The 10,989-nt window shown below is 39.8% G+C and overlaps 1 protein-coding gene across 1 annotated transcript in view; it reads left to right on the plus strand.

The window, feature by feature from the left end:
* TRIP11 (thyroid hormone receptor interactor 11) overlaps positions 1–10,771 on the plus strand; it is a 37,518-nt gene extending 26,747 nt beyond the window's left edge. Inside the window, exons 16-20 of the mRNA XM_081003486.1 lie at positions 4,250–4,331; positions 5,796–5,910; positions 6,373–6,498; positions 6,766–6,910; positions 8,477–10,771. Of these exons, the coding sequence (XP_080859612.1) occupies positions 4,250–4,331; positions 5,796–5,910; positions 6,373–6,498; positions 6,766–6,910; positions 8,477–8,697 (689 nt within the window). The 3' untranslated portion in view covers positions 8,698–10,771. The remainder of the gene's footprint in view (positions 1–4,249; positions 4,332–5,795; positions 5,911–6,372; positions 6,499–6,765; positions 6,911–8,476) is intronic.
* The last annotated feature ends 218 nt before the right edge of the window (positions 10,772–10,989 follow it).

Raw genomic sequence — 10,989 nt, forward strand, 5'->3', positions numbered from 1 at the left:
GGATTGAAGATTACCAGTGCCATAGCCCTGCAGCAACTGGGGGCAAATACTGGCAAAACAGTTCCTATGATCCATTTGCTATATACCAGCAGGCATCTTCCAACAGGAACCCAAAGTGTCACCCAGGGTAAAAGTTGCTGCCTAGTACTACACATCACTCCATCTTACTGCAGGGATCTGCAAGGAATAGACTGAGTAGCTTTTGAAAGAACTGAAAGTATCGTTTGAATTAAAATAAACCAAGTCCTTCTCCAAGCAAGTCTTTAAATTATGGAGAGTCGGGGGAAGCCAAAACACTTTTTTTGTGCTGATAAACATAAAAGTTTTAAACATACAACTCGATTATCTGCCTGAGCAATGAACCAAATCTTTTGATCAGTCCAATATCCAGGTGCTGTTCTGTACCCATATGGTAGGAGGAGACTACTGTTAATTTAAGTTTAGAATTCAAAAGCCACAAGAAGAGTGTCACCCATTAACCTTCGAGGCTGAATAACTATGTGTATAATAACTAGTTCCCAACATCTCCTATCTTTATCATTCTTTTGTCAGCACCTTGCATTACCCTATTGTGAATGAGAAATAGGACACTGGGAAGGGTTATGCAGATAAGCACTGAGGATTCTCAGTGGTGCTACTGCGTTCTGTAAGAAAGTAAAAGGTCTTCAGTCTAAAGTGAGGCAAAGAATCTGAGATTATCCAGTGGCATACTTGAGCGTATGCCATTACCTTATACCAGATAAGTAAATGTTTCGTTCTTTGTAAATTTGTTCCTTTCAGAGAAAAGTAAAGCACTGCATTGGGCAGGGGCAAAACTACCCCAATGATGATGGAAGAAAACAGCACAGCAATAGGGGAAGGGGAAATTCTCTTCCTAATCTGCCTGTCAGCAGCTGCCATCTGTCAGAAGGGAAGAGCATTATTTATTTGGACGCTTCTATCCTTCTTAGCATTCTTGGTCAGTTTGAGTTGAACAGGAGCTAGAACTAGGTTTGACTATGCTTGTAGCAGTGGCTTCAGATGGATGAGAGGGCTGGGGATAGAAGATTTCTGCATCTCTTACTTTTCACTCTAGCATTCTTTCTTTTTTTAATGGGTGTCAATGTAGTAGGTAGAAGAAGTTGCAGATGGAGACCATCTTTACCATTTGTGGAATGAAGGGGGGTAAGGATTGGGGAGGGTTGAAGAATTTTTTTCCGGGTAGCTAGCTTAGCAGTAATAGTCAACATTTTGGGAATTGTGCCACAAGGAGAGTCATACAGACAAGAGAGAATGTCTGCAGAAGGAAGGATGGAGAACAAAGTAGATCAGGACCTCTTGGTAGATCTCTGAGTGATTTGATAGATTAGCAAGGATTTCTGACTCTCAGTTGTTTAGCAGTTGGGAACAGCAGGCACATTTCCCTCTTTAAATAACGATGCTGAAATGAAGAAAACTAGGGGTAACCAGGAGCAGACTTTTATGTGAAAGGAAGGACTATGAGCTCAGTTCAGTCTGGGTACCGAAAACAAATTCCTATGCTCAGAATGTTCTTGGGGGCACTCTGTTCTAACTCTGTGCCTCTTGTACCTGGCTTTGCCTGCTAGATCTTGAGTTTCTGTTAAAAAAAAGAGGATATTTTACAGGCCTAAAGTCTGCCTACCCCTGCTCTAATGCACACTAACAGTATGAATTCAGGATGGTGGTGCGTATTGAGTTGGGTTGGGGATGGGATTGGAGCTCTCCTTCCCTCCTCCCCAACCATCAGACATGACGAATGCTAGTATAAAAAAAAAGGAGACTGAATTCAAAAGATCTTATTTATACAAGAAAACATATAATGTCCTGTTGAACAGTGGCCAGATACATTCCCAGACACAGATTTGTTGGCCCAAGCTGCTGAAGGCTTTTTAAATGGATTGTTTTGGCAGGACAAATTATATTAATGGAAAAACATAAGAAAGACCAGATGCAGGTTTTTGAATTTCCATAAATGGTTAACAGATTACAGGAGAACACTGTAAATATCTCATCTACAGAAGCCCATGCTGAAAGTTGGCTCTATTCTGTCCTGCATCATATTATATTCAGAAACAGATATTATGGCAAAATTAGGCAGTAGTGGAGAAAAGGTGCTTGGATTTCACAGCTAAGGCAGGGATTCAGCCTAACCATTAATCGTAGATGTATAATATCAAACTGAATACTGTATTATATCATTTATAAAAGCAATAATTTATCAAGAAATCTTTATCTTTCTTTTTTTGTTTCATTTATATTCATTCTTACTTCCAAACAACTTGAGGTACTGGGCATGATTCTCCCGCCTTCTTTTATCGTCGCAGCATCCCTGTGATGTAGGTTGGGCTGAAAGAGAGTAGGTGGTCCCAGGTCATTCAAACACTTCATAGCCAAATAGAGATTTAAACTTGAATCTCCGCAGTCCTAGTCTGATACACTAGTCTGGTTTTACTTTTGTAGTTGTATTTATATCAAAGAAAAGACAGAGGGGTGATTGAGTACTTCATTTCAATCTGACTATCCTAACATTAGCTAAAATTGGCCTTGCCTATTTTTTTATTCTTTAATTGCACATCCGGTGGGTAGTATCCTAGTAACTCATTCCATCAGCACAAGACTTTCCACTTGTGTAACAGAACTTGCCCTCATGCTCCCTAAAACTGTTCTGGGGTTTCTCACAACCTTCCAGAGCGGGTTTGGGGAGGATACAGTTTGCATGTGAAGGTGGGGGAGTTCCATTGCGCAAGCAGACATTGTTGGGGTGAGTTAGTTGAGACACCAATCAGTTCATTTTAAAGCTTCATTCTTATATAGTGGCCCAAAGAGTTTATTAAATACTGCCAAATGGTTGTTGATCCTTATAATCTTATCTTCTCAAATGGTGAATCTTGAATCATAGGTGTAAATGTAGTTTGTAAAAGAAACTTTCAAAAATAAATATCTTTTTTTAAAAAAGATATGTAGTCCACCAGACCTATTTAAACAAAAATTCAACATGTACTCACAATGAGTGTTTGGATTATCAAATCCTAGCTTATTCAACCAGGATATGCAAAATTTCTGTGCACCCACGCACAGTCCCGTTGGGTGAGAGGGAAGCTAGGTAGGAAGCTGCAGTTCTCCACAGCTTCTCATGCAGTCTGATATGGGAGCTATGTTAAACCAATTTGCAGAAGTCAATTTTAAACCATGGTTTTGTACACTAGCTTGTTTGGACGCCATTAGCCATAGTTCCCAGTTTGGACTTAATGTGAAGCTATTGTTCATTGTGGCTTCCTGGCTTATTTCCTGCTTGTATGAATAGAGGAACAAAGGGGCTGTGCGTGGAGCTCAAATATATACTGGTTTATTAAGCCCAGATTTATCTTACTTAACACTCTCTGTAAACTGCTTTGAGGGTTGTTGTTTTTAAAAAACGGAACAGTGTATAATTTTTGTGAAATAAATAAAATAAGGTTGCATGGAATATGTCCTTAGCTATGTGTTTTAGATTTGTCCTGCTGCCCCTGACTTCTTCCACTCAGTGGCTCAGTTCGCATGTTGCATTAAATCACAGTGAGTGTCTAACTGTGGGTTAAAATGGACAAGCATCATGCTGATGTTCAGAACTCCTGCTTCGCTTTTCCCCATTCCTGGCCATGCTGCCCTGTGAGCAACAACTCCCAAACCTTGGTTTGTTGTTAGCATGGCCAAGAGCCAGGGAGCAGCAGAGTAGAAGCCTTTGAGTAGTGTGTACCAGCACACCGCTCATTTTGCATTAAGCCATAGTTAAAATCATTTGAAGTGACTTGGGAACACAGCCTATGTCAGGGTAATGTGACAGGTATTTTAACACAAATTGAAAAGTAAAGCTTTTTCCACATGTATCGCCCTTCTCTGAAACAACTCTTGCCTAGTATTTGCTCTGTGCCAATTTATAATCCTTTTCATTGGGTAGAAATTTGGACAGATTGCTTCAAACTGTAAAAAGCAAAAAGGCATCATTATAATCCTTGCCTTGCTTTTATTGTATCAGCAAAAGCTAGGGAACATGATCTATTGTAAAATCCCAGTTTTTGCCATTTTAGGATGGAAAAATAGGACCGGGATAGAGTTTTGACCCATAATTTTTCAGCAGAATGGATAAAAGGGAAGCTAAACTCACATTTGCACAGCACATATTTTTGAGAAACTCTTCCACTAGGACCTCTAATGAGTACATCAGTTTTGTGTATAAAATTATTATAGCAAAAGTTTTTTTCGCCTGTAGGTGAACTCAAACAAGAAATGTTAGAAGATGCACAGAATAAGCTAATGAACCTCATAAACAGCACAGAAGGAAAAGTGGACAAGTGAGTGATTTTTAAGTGTTTTTAATTTGAAAGTTAAGTTATTTGGAGAAGTACAAGCTTGGCACGGTAAAATAATGACTGTGGTGGCATCTGATATGGTTTAAAACAGGCTTGGTGGTTATTCAATTAAGCTCAGTTCATTAAGTTCAATGGGTCTAATGTGAGTAAATGTTAGTTTAATGTTATCCCCCTTTTTATTAAGGCTGTGACATTCAATTGACTTACTACTGAATAATTGATTAAAGATAATTCAGATTATTTTTTAAAAGGTCCCCAATTGGCAAGGAGCTGTATCAGTGCTTCCGAAGCCGGGAGAGACCATGAACCAGAAACTCAAAAAGTTTGCTTTTTGTTGCCTCTCACACATTGCCTCAGCAGCTGTTGGAGTCGGGTCTGCTCTGCTCCACCTCCCTTCCTCCTTCCTTCGTCAGTCCCATATTCCTGCCTGCCTCCCTCTGCTCACTGCTTTCCCTTCTGCCTCCTCCCTCCCTCCCTTTTTCTTTCTCCTGCAACTCTCCCTGGCTCTCTCCATCTTTCTTCCCTCTGAGCCCTGCTGAACACTCCACTCACACTTCTAATAGCAACACCTGGCTAATTGGGGAGGGGCCCCTGCAGGAGGGCTGTTGCGACGTCCCATGTCAGTGACCAGATTCCTCCACCGGGGCACCCAGAGGAGTCTGCATGCCTTGTCCAGCCACCCAGAGCAGCGGAGGATTGACCTGGGAAGGCACAGATAGTGGGTGGGTGCCTAGCCACTCGGAACCAGAGTTGAGAGACATGAGCTTTGCACACACACACACCTGGCCTGCACACACACACACACACACACACACGCACACACACACACCTGGCCTACACCCTTGGTGGGGGCAAACCTAACCAACCCTAAGTACACCCTGAGAATAAAGAGAGATATTCAGTTCAGCCTTGTTCCATATGGTCAGCATAGGACTATATATTAGTTTTCACCCCCTTTCCAAAATAAAGGTTTTAATCTAGGTTTCTGGTTGATGTTTACTACAGTCACACAAGGATTCCGTGCCACCACAGTTTGTGAAAACTGTTTCTACGGAACTATATCCCATAAGGTTCCTGACCTGTAAATTTCCTTGGGATTTAGCTCCTAGCACAAGATGGCCTCATTTCAACTTCAGCTGATGATTAATGAATTAAATATCTGGGCAGTACTTACCTTTTCCTCACACGCATGCTTAACTTGACTTACCTTTTCGCACAGGTGTTTAACTTGCCTGTCCGCTTCATGCCTTTACCTTTTCCTTTGTCACTGGGGCTGAGATGGTTCTTCAACTGGGCTCCCCTCATGTTCTTTGTACAGATGAATCATCATGATGATAGTGTGCCATAAGCAAAGCTTTGGAGTGCAAAAGGTGCTCCACCCTCACTTTTCTCTGTTACTAGCAATGCCAAGCGATGTTTTGACTGCTTTTGTGTCCCCTTTGGTAGAGTCTTGATGAGGAATCTCTTCATTGGACATTTCCACACCCCAAAGAATAAACGTCATGAAGTGCTAAGGCTGATGGGAAGTATCCTGGGAATAAAAAAGGAAGAATTAGAACAGGTAGTTCTGATACGTCTCATTGCTATTTTCCTCCTCTCCTGCAATATCAATACACCAGCATGCTTTCTTCTTTTGCTGGGCTAGGCACAAGGGACAACCAGTCATCTACCATTCTGGAATGGAACAAGCTGTATATTTTCCAAACATGTTACGATGTTTACCATTATTTTAATAATATAAAATCCATCCAGACACGTAAATGTTCACCAAAGGTCTGCATCCGTTGATGTTGATTGTGTGGCTTAAATTCTTACATATGTATCCAGATTGTCTGTTTGAAACGAGCTTTCTCAGTGTATATAATTTTTGTTCTGGCTGAATTTTTTACACAAGTAAATTTCATAAACAAACTTTGGTTGGTTTGTTCTTTAATAAAATTGAAGTAAAGATTCTGTTTGATTCTAAGTGTTAGAAGTAGGTGTGGATTGTAACCTTTTCTTTTTGTTTTAATTTGCTCTCTAGTTGCTGTCAGAAGATCAAAAAGGTGTTACTCGATGGGTGACTGGGTGGTTTGGTGGAGGAGGTGCTGGATCAAAGAGTGTCCCCAACACACCTCTGAGACCAACCCATCACTCAATTTTCAACAGTGTAAGTATTTTCCATTGTCTGCTTTTGTATAGAAAATGCAGGACTTCCATATTATAACTGCTGTCAACCTAGGTCATTGTTACACTTGCAGAATTATTGAAGGTGTTTGCATTTTAAAACCAGTGTCAAATAACTCGATTGTGTTAAAATTAGAACCCTATTCATACTAGGATAGTTGTGCACCATCTTGAACAGATGAGCCAGGTATATATCATTTATTTCCAGAAATGCTGTTTGTATTGAGTTAATTTGTCTCCACCTGTTCAGTCTTTCTCAGAGCTATTTGTGAAGTTCCTTGAGACTGAATCCCGTCCAACTCTTCCCCCACCAAAACTCTCTGTTCATGACATGAAACCTTTAGCATCAACAGGAATCAGCAAAGCCACTGTTAGTCCTTCTAGCAACATTGCAGGTAGTGTGTTTTTATATTCCTAATACACAAAATGTCTGAGTGTTGACTTGTTGATTGTTGTCTTTCCAAGTTTATATTTATTTGGATGCACAGTGTAAGGAGGATGAAAAATAAAATTAGAAAAATTTTCTCCTTGCCAAGGTTCCAGCTGGGGACAGCAAAGCGATAACCATTGTGTGACCTGAAAGCCACTGTTCTACCTATTTTTTTACTGCAAGGCCATGAATTTTAACCTGGATTTCCAGGTTGCAATGTAGCAACAAATAAATACTGTACAGTGGTGCCTCAGGTTACATATGCTTCAGGTTACAGTCTCCGCTAACCCAGAAATAGTGCTTCAGGTTAAGAACTTTGCTTCAGGATGAGAACAGAAATCGTGCTCTGGCAGCACGGCGGCAGCAGGAGGCCCCATTAGCTAAAGTGGTGCTTCAGGTTAAGAACAGTTTCAGGTTAAGTACGGACCTCCGGAACGAATTAAGTACTTAACCTGAGGTACCACTGTACAATGCTGATGGATGAGTTAAATAGGCCTTGCAGAATATGGTTTTTGATATAACTTTGAAACTAAACTTTAGTCATTGTGAATGTTTGGTTTCAGATTGTTGCAGTAAAGCTGGAGAATTTCCAGTCTGAAAGCTTATCTTTGAAAGTTTACATTTTTAAATAAATTTATGTTTTATATGCCTTTTGTCCTCGTTGCTTGAAGGTGCCATATTTGGTTTGGCAGTCACCCAGTTTTCTTGTCTGGACGAAATGTTCACAGGGACTTTGTCCACACAGGAACAGGATTATTGTCCTATAGAACCAGACACCCATCCTATATCCCTGAATTGTTTGGGTTTTTAAGATTTCTTTTATATATTAAGAATAGGTTATCAGACATAAATACATTCTTTCAAGGTTTCACTCAGTGAGCAAAAGATTTATCTGTGACCTTGATGTTAACTCCTGACAGACTTTTTTCTTCTTCTTCTTTTAGAAGAAAAACTACATTTCTGTTCACAGGCTTGTAGTTAAATCTTTACAAGGTCTCATTCACACAAAATGGTCTTGCAACTGCGTTGTGAATTCTCCAGGTGGAAATCTTTGTGTGTGCAGAATCTTGCCACACTGATCTGATTATTCACTACACAACTGATAATTTATTTACCTTTTGGTGGGGGTTGCTTTTCCAGAGACCATTGCACTTACGATTTGCGTGATTGTCACGAGGGTGTGTCTGCAGTGTTCAAAGTAACTAATAGCTTGTTGGGTGGCAGCAGTAATCGGCTCCCCCTGGGGAAAGAAGTGGTCCTCCTAGCTTTGAAAGAGGCTGTGGTGAGAGGGCCCTGGAAAGAGGGAAGGGGGAAATAATTCATTAGGTCAGATCTACTTTTGGGATTGGAACACTGCCTTGGTCACCCAGTTGGATGACCTGCACCTGGAGATGGATGGGGGTATGGTCTCATTATGTTAGGGTGTTTTTCCAAGAATGACACTTTTTAGGCCATGACTTTTCTGTAAGAATGATTTTTTAAATACTACTACTACTACTAATAATAATTTTACTACTGCGCTTTCTGTCAGATCCAACAGGCTCAGGAACCACCAGAAGACCAGATGCAAATCCATTCCTTGCACCCCGGTCAGCAGCAGTCCCTCTCATCACCCCAACGAATCTTGGAACTGGCGGATCAGGGCATCTGCTTATGAAACCCATTTCTGATGCTCTGCCTACTTTCACACCTTTGCCAGTAGCACCTGATGCTAGTGCTGGGGCAGTACTAAAAGACCTGCTAAAGCAATAGAGAATTTTGGGTCCAAGGATGGCAATGATAGAAGCACTTTAAGGAGAAAAGGAAAAAAACCTGAGTTTATATAATATACCGCAAAGAGGCCTTTTGTAAAAAGTTGTTTGTTTGTTCATTTTCAATTGCTTGTAAGTTGCTTTGTGTGTCTTTCTCTTTGCGCCTTAAAAAGTGAAGTTTGGAACTAATCCAGCAATATTTGGATGTTGTAACCATCACAGGAAAAACAGCCCTTCCTATATTAGTTTGCCGAGTTAATTTTCAAATTGAAAAAGCTGATCTACATGTGAAATAACAGGTTAGCATTGGAGAACTTAACAAATCAGCTCAAGGCTTTCCAACCATGTATTCTGTTTCTTTCTTTGACAAATGAGGTGTTACATAGAGTGCCTTTATATAAAAAGGACACAACTTCTCTAGAAAGGGCTGCAAGCACATTAGGAATCCAGCTCGGTGTCAGGATGCAGACAGCATCCAGGATGCATCTGGTCCATTTAAGTATCACTTCGCTGATTCCAGCCAACGCCTTCTGGAGCCTGGAATGATGGGGAAACAAATGCAATCTGCTGTTTGTTTTGAGGGAGCCTGGGGCCATATGTTCCCAGTCCTTGAACTGATGAACAGATACTGAGCCCAGTCGTGGCATTTCAGTCTGGAAAAGCCTTCCCTTCATAAAGCGGGAGGAAACTTGCTTTGAATTATCCAGTGTTGTATTGATCTAGAATGTGTTCATGTGGTCAAGTATCCTCTCTTGAGCCAGAATGGGTTGTACTGCAACACGATCTTCTGAAAGCATAAAGTACAAGTAGGAGGTTTCCAAACTAAATGGCATCAGCTGACCAAGTCAATTTTTTAGGAATGCTGGAGATAACAGGATCATAATTGTGTTGACCAAAAATTCAGCATAATCCAAAGCCAATTTATTTGAATATGGAGGATGGGCTGGTATCTGTGAAAGAAGTTGCTTCCGTTAAAGTTCTCTGAGAATTCATAGTTGCGGGTTTTTGTTTTGTGTGCAAGAACATTAACACCCCATAAATGTTATTAATGGGTAACACCTCAGTTGGCGTTTCTTAGCTCCTAGTAGCTACTTGGAACAATGAAAACTCAAAACTAACCAGCAATAAGGAGTTTGTGGACATTTTTCCTTTATTTTTTGTTGCATATCAGCATTTAGTGACTGACCACTAATAAGCAACCTGATATTCCCTATGTATATTCATGGTGTGTGTGGTTGAAATATGCAATACTTTAATGGTTCAAAATGTATATTTAAGAAATGCTTGCTTATACTTACAGAATTGATTGAAAATTCCAAGTATGAACGTATGTATAAAGCTTAAAAGGAAGATGCTTATTCCAAATATGTATAAATAAGTCTACGTAAGAACTAGTAGAATTCTGTAAATTTTGCTGCACAGTCTTGCACAGTTTATATTGAGTGTGTCAGTGTATTGACACATGTAATGAAAGGGGTTCCTGCCACCTTGGAAAAATAAGTTGAGACACAACATCTGTTTAAAGTGTCAGGTTTTTTTCTATAAAACTTGAGTTTTCTGCCATTGTTAATAATATAATTTGTATTGAAAGGTATTTTGTGTAAGTTCTATATTAGAACTCACAGCCTTTTCTCCTGTGTATCTTAGTTTTTGCCCTGCAGTTTGAACTGTAAGTATAGGCTGAATCACGGATATTTAGTTGCCTGGAAGCTGCCAAATCAATGAATCACAAAGCCTTTTGTTTATATTTATTGATAGCATTCTAAATCCATATAGGTGAATCTCTGGCAAGGTTTCATGAGTTTATATTCATAATGAAGTGTTACATTTTGGCATTTCATATCCCCAACATTCTTCATTGACTCTGTTTTTGTAGATTGGGGTTTTTGCAAATAAGGCAAACATAGGTTAGGGATTGGAAGTGTATGAACTTTTAATCTATAAACTTCCAAATGGTTTCTTCGCACATCTTAATGTTGAGTTTATAGGCCACTTGAAACATTGCTTTCATTGAAAAACCAACTTTATAGAATGGCTATAATTTTTCCAATGGACTATAAAGAAAACTTAAAATATGTGTTGTGTGCCTTCTTTCTGTCGCATACGTTTTATATCTGTGTGGTTGCTTTAGCATACAGTTCTTAAAACTACTTACTGTTAATGATGCAACAAATGAAACTAAGCAGACATAAGAACAGAGGAAGTTTCACATCACGGTGGATTTTGCATTTGTATGTCAGTACTTCTTGCCATAGTTGTGTGATTTCATGTTCATGCAGTGCAATGTACTGAA

The sequence above is a fragment of the Podarcis pityusensis genome (assembly GCF_964106645.2).
Source record: "Podarcis pityusensis genome assembly, chromosome: 1".
Taxonomy (NCBI): Eukaryota; Metazoa; Chordata; class Lepidosauria; order Squamata; family Lacertidae; genus Podarcis; species Podarcis pityusensis.